This window comes from Hordeum vulgare, chromosome 7H, assembly GCF_904849725.1.
Source record: "Hordeum vulgare subsp. vulgare chromosome 7H, MorexV3_pseudomolecules_assembly, whole genome shotgun sequence".
NCBI lineage: Eukaryota > Viridiplantae > Streptophyta > Magnoliopsida > Poales > Poaceae > Hordeum > Hordeum vulgare.
Window position 1 is genome coordinate 564,553,707 of NC_058524.1, and position 17,326 is coordinate 564,571,032.

The window sequence follows — 17,326 nt, forward strand, 5'->3', positions numbered from 1 at the left end:
GTACGAGCGACCCCCTTCCTCTGCTTCGAGGCATTATTTTTTGCTGCAACTGTTATTAAATTTTTATCCTACTACCAACAGTGATTTTGCAATATCCATAGTGGCGGAGCTGCAACAACAACGACCATTTTTTCTGTTTTTACTCTAATCCTTGGTGATTTTTGCTACTACCGGCGATTGAATTTGCTACATCTATGGTGGCGGAGCTGCGACGACGACGACTATTTTTTTGGTTTTCGCTGCAATCAATGTTTATTTTTGCTACAACCGGTATTAATTATTTTGTTATAACTGTTCACTAAAAAAGATACATACACGTTCGTGAGAGTTGCAACCCGAGTTCACCGAATTGTTTTGCTACAACCCATATTTTATTTTGCTATCAAACATCATCAACGTCTTTTTTTGCTACGACTACATTGATATTTTTTGCTACAACCATGTTTTTGTTGCATCCGTGGTCGAAATTTGCTACATCGCTGCTTGTTTTTGCTACCATCGACGATTTTTGCTGCATGAACAGATCTGACGGTTAAACAGGATTCGATCTAGCGGATCTAACGGCTCGCATGCGACCGGCAGAAAGTTTCGACCGACGCGCCGGTACAGATAAGTGCCTTAGAATTATGGATGGGATAAGACCCACCTCCACATGCAACCCTTGAAAAAAGACCCACCACCACAGGCAACTATGCATGGGGAAAATATCTTTTTATTCTATTATTCTGCTTATATTCACTAAATATTTTACAACTACTCAGTCATGTGTGTTTTTAATTTTGGTTCTCCTGTTATCAATCTAAATATATTGAAATATATTGCAACTGATTCCGTATGAACGCACGGGTATCGCCTAGTTCATATAGTGTTTAACACTTTTATATTTGATGGAGTGATCACATGAATCACTTGATTAACACAACATCAACTAGTTAATACATGCCCAGTTTAGTTGGAAAGAGAGAGGCGATCGATCGATGACCAAAGCGGCTGGGGAGATCGATCGATGAGCAAAGCGGCGGGGGAGATCGATCGATGCGGAAACTTGTTGGTGGAACAACAGCTTGATTTGCAGCAACAGCGACACAGAACCGCACGAGGTGATCGCGACCGATCCACGGTGAAAAGGAGAACTCGACCTCCGATGGGGAGAGCATGTCGTATATACATGTAGCACTGTTGTTTTCATGCCTCTGTCGACTTCTGCCGACGGGCCAGAGACATTACTGAAAAACGACGTGCTCCCTTCCGTCGACGCGCTCGGCCTCGGTCGCTGGACGAACGGGTTCCAAAAGGAGCGAAAGAAAGAGAACCGAATTACTGGACGACCTTCCAGATTTGGTTTGATTTGACGTGATGTTTACTTATCCGGATTGCTACTTGGGTTCAGGTTCTTTTGTTAGTGAACCGTATATATACTTGTGATCAGAGTTGCTAGTAACTCCGTTGGCTGTGGCAGAATGGCGGATCGCATTCCACTTTGATCTCGAAATTGTTGTGCGCATTCTGGGAGATCAAGTGGTGTCTTCTCATGCATTGGGTGCAATATACTTTTATGCCGCTTTAGAAATGGCTTCATGCTCAGCATCTCTGCTCGAAACGTGCGGGTGCAGCCTTCTATAATCACGAGGCGGTCACACTTCCTTTCCCCTCGCAGAGACGATCACAAATTCAGCAAAGGAGATCGCGTGTGAGTGAACCGTAGGCGAAACGAACTTCCCTAAACGGATTGGCTAAGCATGGCAATGCTTCCAGATAGCCAACTCCGTGCCTAACTTTCATGCGTGTGAGAGACTGGTCCGAGTATACATACTCCCAAAGACTAATGACTGGACTTGAGTTGAGTTGACACCAACATGTCGTGCCCATTTTGTTTCTCCACTCACATGCGCAGCATAAAGGCGTGCTGGAGGAGGATCGATAGGGCATCTATATGGCCGGGGAATCGGATTTGGTGGCCGCCGACTAAGCCGGGATCGTTTGTCCATTTTTGAGACTTTGGAGGTTGCCGATGAGTCGTCATCCATGCTTGCACAAGTGCATGCACCTCCCTGGTCTGGTGCTTCTCGCGTAGACGATTGGGGATCTGAGGGATGTGATCGATTCCTGAATGCTTTGGCGCGGAAGATCGATCGAGATAATGCAGGATAGAATTAGATCTCTGTTGTGGTCAGATTCGTTTTCATGTGCAGTGTAATTACCTTTTTCCTACGCAAAGCAGTGTGGTTATCTTTTCTCAGAGACAATGCAGTGTGATTATACCTGCCAAGAGACAGACATGGGCACTGTAGAAACTTGCCCGGCTGCATTTTTACAATACAAACCTTAGAGCAACTCTAGCAGACCCCGCAAAATCTCGACCCGCAGAACGCGTTTGCAGTTTCACTAAGATCTCGTTTACGGGTCGAAAATGAGCGTGGTCGAGCAGAAACCATACATGAAACTGCATAATTTGAAAATATAGTTTCCCGAAAAGTTCATACTACATACTACAAATATTACATACTACATACTACATCAGTACGAGCTCAGTCCTCCTCGCCGGAGCTGCAGAGATCGATGTACATCGCCCTCTGCTCCTCGCGGATGCGCCGTCACTCGTCGTCCTTCGCCTTGGCGGCGAGGTTGGCCTCGACCGCCTGCCGCCACTGGAGGTCTTCGATCTCCTCGTCGTGGCGCCGGCGCTCCGCCTCCTCGTGCAAGCTACGCTCGGCAATGGCGGCCGCAACCGCGTCCACGTCGGCGACGAAGTCCTCCGGCCCGATGACTCCGCGGCGGCCGAGCTCCTCGCGCTCCTCCTTGACGGCGACGACGTCCTCCGGCTCCTCCGACCACTGCCTCTTCACAGGGAGAGGGCGCGCGCCGGAAGAGGAGGAGCTACCGGCGTAAGACGAGCCCGCGACCGAGGACGAGCCATGCCGACGGTCGTACTCCTCGGTCTCCCGAACGAGGAAGCTCGCCGGCGGCGACATACCTCGGTTGGTCCACCTCCGGGCCCCGCGCTTCCTCGTGGCGTCCGAGCGGACGCGCCGCTCGCGCTCCGGGTCACTTCCGTCGCCGGATCTGCTGCCGGAGCCGCGTCCGGAGCTCCACATTGCGACTGGAGGCGGGGGAGGTGGTCGCCGGCGGTGAAAAATGTGGAGAAGGGGTGGGGAATCGCGGGGGCTCGGCGACGGCGGGGGATAGGGTTTTGACCCGCAAACACGCCGCAGAACTGTAGATATAGTGGTCGGGGCGTACGTTTTGCGGGCCACGGCAAAAAAAATTACGGCCCGAGCAAGTATGCGGGCTCTGTTCTGACCGAAAAAATGGGCCGAACCCGCATACTTGCCGGAATTTTACGGGTTTGCCTCTTTTGCGAGGTCTGCTAGAGTTGCTCTTACCCTTTGTAGTTAGCTCTGTTTTCTTCTTCTTTGGCTTTAGTTCTGAATGAGATTAGAAATAGAGCTACAGACTTTGTAAAATGTTATAGTTTCCGCTTTGAAAATAGGGAGACGAAATATGAAGCCCATGCCTTAGATAAGGCAGCTTCGTCGCACACTAGAACGTCACGTGTGGCCAGGGATCCCATCAGACATTGTTTGTTTTCTTCTGTCTTGACCTTTGAATGAATCCCACCAGACTATTACGAACATGTTTTTAAAATAAAAAATACTTTCTATAATTGTGTAAAATTTTGAATGTTTTATAAAAAAAATTAAATGTTTCTAAATTTTCCATATTTTTGGAAAAAAAAACTAAATATCATTAAAGTGAAGAAACAAAAACTACAGGCTGTAATCTTATTAAACGTTCCAAAACACTAAAAGACTTATAAAACTTAAATAGGCTGGACTCCTATGCCAAACATTGACATCTTGATGTTGTGTGCGTCAAATAGGAATTACCTTCACCTGAAAAAAAAAGGAATACCTTCCCCTAAAATATAAACAAAGAAACGGGAAATACCTTTTGTTTTTTTAGATAAACTATGTGTCATTTATTCAGCATTAGATTGCACAACACCTTGCAGAAAGGATCCCACGATAAATAAAATTTTAAATATAGGAGACCTAAATGCAAAACAACCAACCGTTGCCGCCGTACGCCGTCTTGGCCGAAGCTTGGACGGACAGAGGGAAGACACAAACTTGCCTAGAACCAAAGAAACGTTATAGCAGACAAAGTTGTGTTGTGAGTCGATGAACGGGTCGCTGCGTGACCCGAGACCTTATGGCACGTCGACCGGGGATCATCCCCACGCTCTTCGGTTCATGCCTCGCTGCTCTCAAACAACATCGTCGAAGAGGATACCCGAAGCCGCCATCCAACAACCACCCATCATGTGCGGAACCAACAATCTTTCGGATGAGGTCGTTGCCATCATGCTCGAGGGAGACATCAGCAACAACCCCACTGGATCTAGAACAAGGCCATCGATCCCGACCACGACGTTGGAGCAGACGCCATGGCGACAACGGAACCGAAGCAAACATAGCCTCCACAAAGTAGTCGGCACCGCTGCGCCAACCTTGCTTGAACACAAAACAAACCAAATCCGGCACCAAGAACAGATGATGACTCGCAGGATCCAAAGACCACCGAGAAGACTTGGCTACCTGGTCCTCGCCGCCGCCCGTGGATGCGTCGTCGATGTGGTAGAAAAGCAGAAGCACTTTATTCCAAGGATGCGGCGTCGTCCTCACCACCAAAACGACGCCCGAGGGACAAACATGGCCAACCCATCTAACCAGCGGGAGTAGAATCGCCGGGGTCCCCACCCCCATCCGTCGCCGGAGAGGCACACGGTGGAGGCGAGAACTCGTAGCCTCGGCAATGGAGAAAGGGGGAGAAATGTCGCCTGCAAATCGCCAGGAACCGTCCCTTTTGTTAGAAACAAATGATAATTACTTTTTTGAGATAAATAACTGGGAATTACCTTTTTTTAGTATCCTTGGGAATTACTCCCTCTGTTTCTAAATATAAGTCTTTTTAGAGATTTCACTGATAGACTACATACGGATGTATATAGACATATTTAAAAGTATAGATTTATTCATTTTGCTTCAAATGTAGACATTTAGTAAAAAAAAATTAAAAAAATTATATTTAGAAACGAAGCGAGTACCTATTCATCGATAGAGGCGCCTCCCCCCTAAGCGCCTAAACAGCTTCCTGGCACTCCCGTGCTGCGCGGCTGAGCAGGCCCAACAAGGGCCGATGGTTCCTCGCATCCTTGTTTCTTGGATCCATCAGCTTGATGGTTTTTGTCTAAAAACAAAATCAGCTCGATAGTTACCGCTGAAAAAAAACTCGATGGTTGTCCGGTCAGCTGTTGACCAAAGTAACCATTTTGCCTTTTTATTTTTTTATAATTCGAAAAAACTTGGATTTGGAAAAAGTTCAACAGTGCAGGAAAGGTTTGAATTTTTGAAACTCCATAAAATTCAGTGATTTTTGGGGAAAAGTTCAGAAATTTGAGAAAGTTCGTGAAAATTTGGAAAAAATCATCAGGTTTCGAAAAATTTCACGAGTTTGGAAAAAATCTCATTAAATTCGGAAAGTTCATCAAACTTCGTAAAATGTTCACGTGTTTGGAAAAGTTCATTGATTTTAAAATAAATCCATTTGATTTTCATTTTTACGAATTTTAAAAAATGTTCAGGATTTCAAACAGATAAAAAAAAATGTAAAAATAAAAATTACAAACGAACTACAAATAATAAAATGGAAAAAATATATAAAGGGCCTAGCAAAATAAAAAAAGTAAAACAAATAGGAAACTGTTGATTTTTCTAGCGTTGCATTTCAAGAAAAAGAGATGAACAGACCGGCCCAGAGTGGATAGGGTGTGTACGCCAGGTTGCGTAACATACTGTAATCGATGGGTAAGGCGCCATATAGGGTTATAGTGTTTTCCGGTTACATGCCAATCGACAAACGGCGGAGTCCTTTCAGGGACATTGGATCAAATTTGAACAGCACAGAAAAGGTTAGCATGAACCTTGCACAAAGATGACACACACAAATAAAGGAATGGTCCGTTCTTTTAAAAAGAAAATAGAAATTGGAGCACACCCCCTTCGGACTGGGCTTGGCCCTTTACTTGATTTTATATTCATTTTTTTTAAAACTTGAAGAAATAGTCGTACACGAGAGAGCAACTAGTTAGTGAGCGCTGCTTTGGGAGCCTCCGAGCAAGCATTTCCATGCATCGCCACTTTGCGTGTTCTCAGCCGCCACAACATGTTATGCTTTTAGCGCTTCCTCCGAATTTCGATTATTTTTTATTTTTCCACACGCATTTTCGGCTGTTTAGGTTGTTTTCTTTTTGGTTTTTTTGGTGTTACGATTTTTCATCGGTCTTCCTTGGTTTTTTTAATGAAAAAATACCTTTTTTTGCCTTAAAAAGTGTTTACTGTTTTTTTTTGTGTAGGTACGGTTTTGCTTTCATGAGTGGCACGGTTTTGCCTTGACGAGAGGCAAAGTCTTGGAAACGAGAAAAAATATGTTTTCTGTTTTTTTGCGAGAGGCATGATTTTACTTCCGTGAGAGGCAAAATTTTGCCTTCGCGAGAGGCACGATCGTGCCACTCGGAAAGAAAAAAAATGCGTTTTTTTGTTTTTTTTGTGAGAGACACGGTTTTGCTTTCACAAAAAGCATGATTTTATCTTCGTGAGAGGTACGTTCGTGCCTTTCGGAAAGGGAAAAAACACGTTTTTTTCATGAGAGGCACGACTATGTCTCTCGGAATGGATTTTTTTTGGTCTGTCTTTTTATGAAAAAAATTGTTAAAATCTATCCACATGAGGTCTAGTTTAAAGATCTCGATGCGAGAAACCAAACGATGAAAACAGTTCGCGATTTGAAGGCACGGTTTAGTAGATAAAATATTTTGAAAATACGGATCTACAAGAAAAAAAACTCACAGGTTGCGACAAATAACATGCATGCAATTCGTCATTTATCGTAACCTAAAGATATGGGTGTGATCTTTAAAAGATATATATCTCAATTAGTGATTCCGCATACACGAGGACTCGATCTGTGGATGTCGTGGACCTCGTTGTTAGACTGGACTCTTGATAAAGGCTCATGTCCAATGGTATGTGGACCGCGGCCCATTACCAGTCTCTCGTTGCTGCTTCGCAACGAACGCTCGCCTTGGTAGTTGTTTTCTTCATTTTTCATATTCGGTTTGCTAGCTGGTTCACACAAAATGAAGCTATGATTTTGTTAGTGACTCAAAAAATATATGCACTGGTTTAAAACATTTTTAAAAAAGGTTCATCAGTTTCGAAAAATAGAGAATTTTAGTAAATGTTCAATAATTTTAAAGATGTTCAAGAATTTTAAAAATGTTCATTAATTTTGCTAAAGGATAGAAGAATTTTAAAATGTTAACAAATTTGAAAAATTCGTTAATTACTATTTTTTATGAATTTATATTGTTTTCTAGAATAGAAAATATTCATAAGTTTTAATAATTCATGATTTTTTAAAATCATAAATTTGAAAGGTTTGCACATTTCAAAAGATAGTGAATTTGAAAGTGGTTTATGAATTTCAAAAATTTCATGAATTAAAAAAATGTTCTTGGATTTGGATAAACTTCAGGTAATTTGAAAATGAAGGAAATAAACAAAAAAAGTGATGATCATAATCCTCCCGCTCCACGCATGGCACAGAATTCGGACGTTACCCATTTCGTTTACAAATTTGATCCGCCGCTGGCAAAATCTGCCTATGATAGCTTGCCATAGGAAAATCTTGATTTTCATTGGGATGCGAGCATGTCAAACATCCTTCAATTTAAAGGCACCGAGCTAGAAATCAACCTAACATAAAGAGATTCAATCGAAAAACGGCTAGAAGCGGTATGGACCAAACCACCGCATTTGCAGCCCACGAGAGCTTAGGGAAGATAGTAGTGAGACTGTGCCATTCCACCAACCCTTCAAGATAAAGCACATGGCGGAAACCCAAATCCCAATTATTGTGAGAGAGCTCCAAAATGGAAATATCTGGCTTAGTATAATAGGACAAGGACAGGAAAATGACATAGCAGTGCATCATTGCGAGTAGTCAAACCAAATGCGGACATACTTGCGATTATGGATGACCAAGTTCACTAAAGAACAAAAATCATTATGAACTTTAACCAAATCACGTCAAAACTGACAACCTCCATCATGAAAAGCAAATAGGGGGCTGGAAGTGGGAACGTACTTAGCTTTAAGTATATCATACCAAAGCAAACCAAGAGAAGAATTGAGGATCTTTAATAACCATTTAATGGTCAGACATTTTTGTTCATGAGAGAGGTGTTAATAATGCCAAGCCCCCAAAAGATCTTAGGACACATGATCTTCCATTTAACCATGCGGTATTATTTTTCTTATTGACTACCTTCCGAAAGGCGATAGAAGCCCATTAAGAATATTAGAATGGAAGAAAGGCTCACGTTAATGAAGCAAGCCTATATATGCCGCGCCAAGGCATGACCATGTTGTCCAGTTTTAACACAGTAGGACAAAATCTTTAGAGCAAACCTTGAGGGAAGATATCAGAATACCCAAGTACTTGAACATGAATGATCCAAGCTGGCAATTCAGAAGGTTAGCAACCCGCTATGCCTCGATGTCCAAGCAACAAGAGTGATGACGTCACTTTTATATAAATTGACTTTAAGACTAGGCATAACTACAAAGAAAAGGTGTAGGATCATGTTTGAAATACACATGTCGCATTTCGTACCTCAAGGTGTCAAAATAAATAAGGTCAGAAATAACACGGGAAATATGATCAACCTTGACCTCTCAGTATAGAATACATTAGAAAGTGTCAGCAAAAAAGTTAATCAAAAGTGGAGAAATAAGATCGCCTTGCGCAATACCTCTCCCCATTAAGGAATAAAAGGCCCACAACCCCATTGACAGAAACCGGTTATGGCCATCATTGAAGTGCGCGACACGATGAACATAACCAACATCGAAAGTCTTGACCAAAATCACATCTCGAAGGAAGGACCATCTAACACGGTCATAAGCTTTCTAAAATCGTGTTTAATAACCATTGCCTTGTTCCCTCTAGAACGAAGACTATGCACAATTTCTTGTGAATTTAGAGCCTTCTAATAAAGGCCGATTGGGATGGTCCAAAAAATCGGTGAGTAATAGGGGATAAGTGGGTGGCAACAGTTTTAGAAGGTAATTTAGCCAAATTGTTAATCAAAGCAATAGGGCGGAACTAGTGAAGCGCCGAGACGCTAAAGCTGTGTTTGGTAGAGCGTATAGAAGGTGCATGAGCTCAACAGTTACCTACTTTTGAGTGCTTGGTAGCCTGCGTGGGGCCTTCTTAACATGCATGAGCTCAATCCAAATACCCTCTTAGCATGTACGAAGAGTGAACATCTCAACAACCATTTACTGGTCAGCATGCATGAGTGAAGCAAACGACAATTTATTTCAAAAAATGTTCAAATTTTATAAAAAAGGATTTAGTTTTCAGAATATGTCCAGAATACCAAAAATTATCCAGATTTTCAAAATTTGTTCAACCTTTCAAGAAATTCCCATTTTCTAGAAATTGTTAATATTTTCAAAAAATATCCAGATTTACAAATTTTGTTTGTTTTCTTCTTCCAAAATTTCAAAAAAATGTTTAGTCTTTTTTTAAAATTTCGTTTTTTCAAAAAATATTCAGATTTTCAAATTTTGTTTAAATTTTTAAAAAGATCAAACTTTCTAAAAAAATCTTCGGAATTTCAAAAATGTATACTTTAAAAAAAAATGTTCCCATGTTTTTAAAAATTGTTCATATTTTTGAAATGTTTTATCAACTTATTTGAAAATACCGGTCGCTATAATATCAGCTGACATGTCTAAACAGATGTAAACTACCAAACAGATTTTTAACTTAACATGCCTCAACACATACACCACTACCAAACAACACCATATGTGTATACTCAATGTGTCTATAGTCAGCATAAAGAAAAACAACCATGCTAGGTTGGGAATGATACCAAACACGTCCAAAGATATGCAGCTTGCATGGAGAAGCTTCGTCACATCTACACCATTCCTCGATCTCGCCTAGATGGTGGGTGAGGCTAGGATCCTGTCTTTTGGTTGTTTATTGTTTCAAGCCTGTGTGCTCCTATGTGGTCTGGATGGCAATGTAGCCCAGCGTTTAGAACCTTGTTGCTTTGATGTTTAGTCCTTGTTACTCTGCTTGGTTGTGGCCTTTATTATTTTATAAAGCCGGACGTCTCTTACGTCTTCGATCTAACACACACACATACACAAGGGTATCGACTGAGACATGCATGCAAACACACACACAGATCAGTCAAATATGCCCTTATTACAGAACTAAAAAGGAAGACAAAACAGACAGCGCATGCATCAGAAACAGTCAAATACGGATCACTTTGCCGGTGAACCATTTCAATCACCGATACATAGTTTCACACAGTATACCTTGTTGGCACCAGCACGAGCGGAGCCTTCTTCCGGAATGTCAGCGCCCCTGCCTCCTCCACACTGACATCCTCACTCCTCACCCCATCCGGGAGCTTCCAGTTGAAGCAGTAAAGCATGTTGGCCAGGATGAACTCTATGTTGGACACGGCCATGGCCAGCCCTGGGCACACCCGGCGTCCTGTGCCAAAAGGCAAGAGCTCGAAATGCGCCCCGCTGAAGTCGATATCCGTGTCCTGGAACCGTTCAGGGTAAAACTCCTCTGGATCGTCCCTCCACACGCTGGGGTCCCGGCCGATAGCCCACGTGTTCACGATGATCTTCGTCTTGGCCGGGATGTCGTATCCTGCAACCTGAATCCGCCGTATGGTCTCCCTCGGGACGAGCAGCGTCGCCGGGGGATGTAGCCGCAGCGTTTCCTTTACCACCATCCTTAGGTACTGGAGCTTGGGCATGTCGTCGTGCTGCATGCGATCACTTCTGCCTCCCACGGCTCTGATTTCGCCTTGTACCTTGCTGAGCACCCTTGGGTGCCGAATAAGCTCCGTCATGGCCCAGTTTATTGTCACTGAGCTTGTGTGGTTGCCACCGATGAAAGTGTCCTGAAACATTAAGAGCATTTGGCACCTGATGAAGTATGTGACAAACATTTTTGGTACACTAAACTCGAATATGAAAGTAGTGACTAGTTTGTAATCCGGGTGTTGTATTCGGTGGTGGTCAGGGTATCACTGTTGCTACTGATCGATCATCGTGGCTGTTTTTTTTTCTCTTCTTTATTTTTGTTGTATGTATTCTTGATATTTTTGAACATCTAGTTGATATAGAGGACGGATATAATTGATATCTTTGCGATATTAAAATATTTTCTTTGTAGAAAAAGAAGTGACTAGTAGAATTACCATGAGCATGGCCTTGACATGATCCCTGGAGAAGTTGGTGGCGGCTCCTGCAGGCTGTTTCCAGAGGCCGACGAGCTCTTGCACGAGCACCGATCCATACTTGTCGCCGGGCTGCTTTCCGTAAGTGGGATCATCGTTGGTATACTGGTCGATGACTCGTTCGAAAAAGGAATCGAGCTTCTTGAAGATCCTCGCTCGGCGGGACTTGATGCCGGTAACTTTGTCGAAGAGGCGACCAACGCTGTTGGGGAAAAAGTCCTCGATGGAGAAGCTGCCCAGCATGTCTGTGGCCTCGTTCAGCACGGGGACGAACTCCCCCTTGAACTGCTCGGATGCGTAATTTTCTCCAAAGGCGAATGAGCCGATGATCCCGTCCACCGTGGCGAAGATGTGGTCGGCAACCACCACCGGTTTGGGATCGGCATTTGTGAGGTTGTTCACAAGATTTTCCACCTAATCATGGACAGGTATAAACCATCAACTCATTTATCAATGTTAGCATTATGGGAAATATTACATGGAGTACTAAAATTGTGGTATGACATACAATCCGTGCACTTATCCTGGTACATATTATCGAAAAAGGTTTTCGTTCCATTTTATATATAAAGCAATGAACCAGTTACAACCAACCTCAAACAACTCCACACCAACACACATGACAAGATACAAGAACATTGAAAACAACTACACCCCACACAACTCCAAGCCATCTACAGGAAGGAAGAGAGAGCCCACGCATGAAGTCGCCGGAGCCCTCAACCGTGAATGGATCATGGCGAATAGTCGTAGTCATACACGATGAACCGATTACTCCAAGGCGCAGCCTTCAACAAGGGCATGGCACCGAAGTACCATCCCCGCCCGATCAAGGGATCGACGTTTCCCCAGAGCAGCACGGAGGAGGAAGAGGAACCACAACGACGCCTTCAAGAAGGAGACGGCGCTTGTAGGCGGTGTCGTCGCCGACCTGGCAAAGCCAGATAGGGTTTTCAATCGGCAAGCCCTTTTCGCCTCCGGCGGAGTGCCGCAAGTGCGTTGCAGAACCGCCCCTCCCCTCCCCCCCCCCCCCCCACCGACCGTCGTACCCAAGCTACCACGCCGCCCGCACGGCCATGGTAACCGGCCAACATCCGAGCCGCGAGCTCCGCCCACGAACATCGCGCCTCCCACCATCGAGGTCGCCGCCCCGGCATCCAAGACCACCCCTCGACCGCCGCCGCTGCACACCGACATCATCAACCGATTAAGGGGCGAAAAAGACCCCTCTTTCTGCCCCAAACAAGCTCCTTTGGTAGGATCGCCCAACAGCCGGCCATATCTGGGCAGGGAAATCGCCGGCGACCAGCCATGCTGCAGCCACCCTAAATGCCAGCCGATTCATGTGCCACCACGGTCGTAGAGGAGGAGGTCGAGCATACCGATGCCGCGTCGCCACCTCCGCCAGCCCGCGCCATAGAAGAGGCGGTCGACCACGACCTGTGTCGTCCTTGGCCCTTGCTGCCGGAGGAGAAGGACAGCCGACCGCCGCCGTCGCTCCAGCACACATCGCCACCGCGCCGCCGTCGCCCCAACAGACATCGCCACCGCTCCGCCGCTACACACTAACCGTCATGGAGCCCGGCGTCAGCGCCACGCCCAGGCCCGAGGTGTTGTCCCGCGCCAACCCCACCGCCCAGGAGGACGAGGAAGCTCCCCCCTCCCGCCGTCGGCGCCGACCGGCCGTTGCCCGGTTGGGCCCCCTGGCAGCGACGAGAAGGAGGAAGGAGGCGGGGTGGAGGGGGGACAGACGTCGCGATCTAGGGTTCCCTCCCCGCCGCCATGCGGGGGTGACGTAGGATGGGGAAGGGGCAGGTACATATTTGAAACAATACATCCAATTAATGGCTGGACTAGAATATTAAGTTCTATTTCAAATAAAGGATGATTAATTATTTTTCAGTCTGACTCTAACAAGCAAATAATAACTGACAGAAAAGAATGTAGACTCCTGAGTGGAGAGCGTATGAGTACTAAGTAGGAACGCTACTCTATTAGACGGTAGCACATTTTTCATAGGTTGAGTTGTATCCGTGGAAACATTTCATAGCTTGAGTTACACAAGATAATAATCCTTCTGTTCCTATATATAAAGCGTATTATTTATTCAAAAAGTCAAACTTTTCTAACTTTGACCAAGTTTATATACAAAAATATCAATATCTAGAATACCAAATCATTATCACTAGATTCGCCCTGAAATATATTTTTATATTTTATATATTTCATATTGTAAATGTTTATATATGTTTTCTATATAATTGGTCAAACATAGATGACGTTTGACTTTTTGAAAAACTAATACACCTTATATTTAAAAACGGAGGGAGTATATGATATAATAGATTGGAGGGAAACTTTTGAAACCTGGGTGTATATACACTCTATAAGCAGAAAAAATAGCAATTCAACAAAAAATTATAAAATCTAAAAATATTTTTGGAATAAATTAAACCTTTCATTGTACTTGTAAGGAAAAAATTATAAAAAAATGTATACATTGACAAGACAAATTTTCGATCAAAATAGTGTGAGTACTAACCTATTATAGCAAATAATTTTTTCTTTTTCACCCAAAAGTCAGTGTTGACTTTTTTGTGAAAATTTATATACTAGTGCAAAAAAAAATCAAGTTTAATCTAAAAATACTTTGGAACTATTTTGAATTTTTAATTAATTATTAAAAAAATCCCGTATAGGATACATATACAACCAGGAACCAAGATGTATTTTTCATAATAAATCGAACTACATCAACACATTAATCAGACATATATATGTTTGTGCAACTCAAGTACAAAAAACAGGAAATCGTTTAAAATTAACCGGCTGATCACCACGCTTCGTAAGTTGCCTCTCACACACGCCACGCCTTCGATGGGCCTCCGAGCCGCTTATCTCTCTCTTCCTTATCCTTTCTTTTCCTTGTATTTTTCATGTAAAAGCGTTGAGGAAGTACCGGGGTACCGTAAAAAAGCTCGTGAAATATGAGAACATATTTCATAATAAATCTAATAATACTAAGTTATTATTTTAATAGTTGATATCTTTCCTATAAAACTTGGTTAAATGTGGAAAAGTTACTTTCGAAGAAATTATATGCCATGTACTTAACGAATACATAGGGTAAGGCATGCAACCAAAAACTTTCTGGGAGTGTCCGCAGGTGCATATTTTTTGGACGACTACTAGCCCTTAGATACTTTAACGCATGCTGATGGATTTTTCTCGCATTTTTCTGTAAGTTCTTATATGTTTAGCATTTTTGTTTTTCTCAATACATCCAACCTGTCCAAATGCTTCGATCTCCCAACAACGCAAGTCGCCGGCGAACACCTACAGGTCCATAAGTCCATGAGACTGGTTTTTTGACTCCCGGGTGTCCCGACATTCCACTATCGCACCTTTCGCGTCATTTCAATTCCTCTCGAGATTTTGACGATTGTCTGCCACTTGCTTTGTGATTTGCAGAGAACACAAACAGTAATCTGAGCGGGCGGTATAGGTCACTATTCGGTCGAGGTTCCTCTGACTCGGGCCACGTTCTGACCATCTACACATTCGCTCGTGACTTCAACGAATTGAGTAGACAACAAAGTTGACTCCAGGTAATAACTCACGTGGGCCAACCGCTGAGCATAAAGCTTACCATTTTTAGATGCATCAAGAGTGTGCAGTGCCACTAGAGTCAAATCGAAAGAAAATGAACCTATAAAAATCTATAACACGAACAACTTTCTCTCTCTTAAAACTGCTCCCTCCCCACTTTTCCTTATTTTTCCCACCGCGTCTTTTGCTGTTATTAATCCTCTCTCTGACACACGTTTGCATGGACGAGGCACAAGAAGATGACACTCTCTTTCTCATCTGACTGGTACAGTGATATGCATATCTATGGTCTCTTTCGATAGGCTCACAGTGACCTGCATGCCTAGTGCTGCGACTGATTTCAGCTCCCGTCCTGGCCAAACGGGCAGGCCTGGCACGGCATGGCACGCCCGGGACCGTGCCGTGCCGGCCCACCGGCGCAGCTTCCTCGTCGAGACACGGTACGGAGGCTATACGGAGCGGTCCGTAGCCATGCCAGACCCGCTAGTCTGCTAATTTTTTATTATTATTTTAGGCTGTTATTTGGGTCGATTTTCGACTGTTAGGTTGTTTTTTGGACCGACTTTAATATATTAGATTGTGTTTTGGATCGATTTTTGATCTATTAAGTTTTTTAATCATATATATATAAATAAATAAATAATAAATAAATAATAAAATGGTGAGGAGGAGGGAGAGCTTTTTCGGGCTAAGAAGAACAAGAGGAGAGGAGAAATGGTGGTTGGTGGGCGAGGGGTTCGGGGTGGCAGAATATAAAGGCAAGAAACGCCATAGATACTGGCGTTCCACCTCATGTCTGCAACGCCAGCCACCTTGGCGTTTCTGGGAAGGGCCGCAACGTCCAGTAGACTGGCGTTGCACACGAGGCCCGCAACGTCCAGTAGACTGGCGTTTCATAACAGGGCTGCAACACCACGGTGCATGGCGTTTTCAAAAGGGTCAAAACGTGAAATACTTTCGAACCGAGTTTATTACGTAATCAACTTATATCCTAAGGATCAAAACAGTGAAAAATCCCCAGCGATGGCGGCAGTGCACCGGTCTACATCGATGGGGATGGCTGTGATGTGCCGCGCCAAGAAGAAAAAGAAGGAGAAGAATGTAGGGCTCAACGCTTTTACAGAAAAAATATAAGGAAAGAAAAGGATAAGCTGCTCGGAGGCCCACAGGACGCGTGGCGCACGTCAGACGCGACTTACGAAGCACGGTGATCATTCGGTTGATTTTGAACGATTTCCGATAAAGATTTACCTGTGCATCGCGAGCGTAGCAGGCGGCCTTGACGCGGCGGCGGCTGAGCAGCTCGAGGATGAAAAGCTTGCGCATGTCGCGGACGTAGTCGCTGAAGGGGGAGAAGGCGACGTCCTTGTAGCCGTACGACAGCAGCCGCGGCCCGGCCGCCGGGGGGCGGCTGCAGCAGTCCGCGTCGTGCACCTTGAGGGCCTCCCGCGCGGCCTCCGGCGAGGACAGCACCACCGTCGGAACCATGCCCAGCCGTAGCATCATGACCGGCCCATGCCGCCTCGCGAGCGCCGAGAGGCTCCGATGGGGAAGCGGGCCGATCTGGTGCAGGTTGCCGACGATGGGCAGCTTCCGGGGCCCTGGCGGCAGCCTAGCGCCAGCGGGCCTGCTCCAGGTCCGGCGTAGGAGGAGGAAGACAAGTGGGACAAGGAGTAGGAGAAGCTGCCATTGTTGGGGCAGGAGCTCGAGAAGCTGAGAAGCACCCATTTGCCTTGCCTGATGGCTTGCTCTGGTTGAGGCCTCACCGCCTGAGCGACAGCGAGCCAGGGGGTTTAAGTAGGACAGAGCTAGTAGGTACAACGACGGACGACACTTTGATGGTTATAATGCACATGTGCAAGTACATATGGTGGCATCAGAAATACAGAATTTTGGGCTCTCAGGTTACTACGTACTTATGTAGAGATGCGTGATTGAACACAATGGCAACTGCACCAAGTAATTGATGTCAAAATAAAATAAAATTGCACCATGTATTGCTTTGCTTCAACAATGAAAATGCAGTGAATTCAAGCAACCTTGTTCTCAGCTACACAACTTGACTGCGTATATCACACTGCAGGTAAAAGGAGGATTAGGGCGGTAGCCACTTTATTGCAGCTAGCCAGGCAGGTGGAGGAGATGGTCTGGAAAATGATGTAGGAGGACGATCCACTTTCAAGATAGCTGTACTGATGTCTGGCCCTGGTAAGCTAAGTGGCCAGGACGAAAGGGAAGGAACGGACGGCCAGGAATCGAGCTCGCTTTGTTTTCCAAATTGGGACGGTTCTCGCACCCACCTAATAAATTAGG

At 44.7% G+C, this 17,326-nt stretch overlaps 1 protein-coding gene and 1 non-coding gene across 2 annotated transcripts; one reads left to right on the forward strand and one right to left on the reverse strand.

The window, feature by feature from the left end:
- The first annotated feature begins 5,927 nt into the window (after positions 1-5,927).
- On the forward strand, positions 5,928-6,030 carry LOC123414357. Its single transcript, XR_006614347.1, has one exon. It is a non-coding gene; the product is annotated as a U6 spliceosomal RNA (small nuclear RNA).
- Positions 6,031-10,195: 4,165 nt separating this feature from the next.
- Positions 10,196-16,834, reverse strand: LOC123412677 (4-hydroxyphenylacetaldehyde oxime monooxygenase-like). Its single transcript, XM_045105622.1, has 3 exons — positions 16,265-16,834; positions 11,366-11,818; positions 10,196-11,065 (listed from the first exon to the last, which is right to left on the reverse strand). The coding sequence occupies exons 1-3, from the start codon at positions 16,739-16,741 to the stop codon at positions 10,451-10,453; spliced, it is 1,545 nt and encodes a 514-aa protein (XP_044961557.1). The 5' UTR covers positions 16,742-16,834; the 3' UTR covers positions 10,196-10,450.
- Positions 16,835-17,326: the final 492 nt, after the last annotated feature.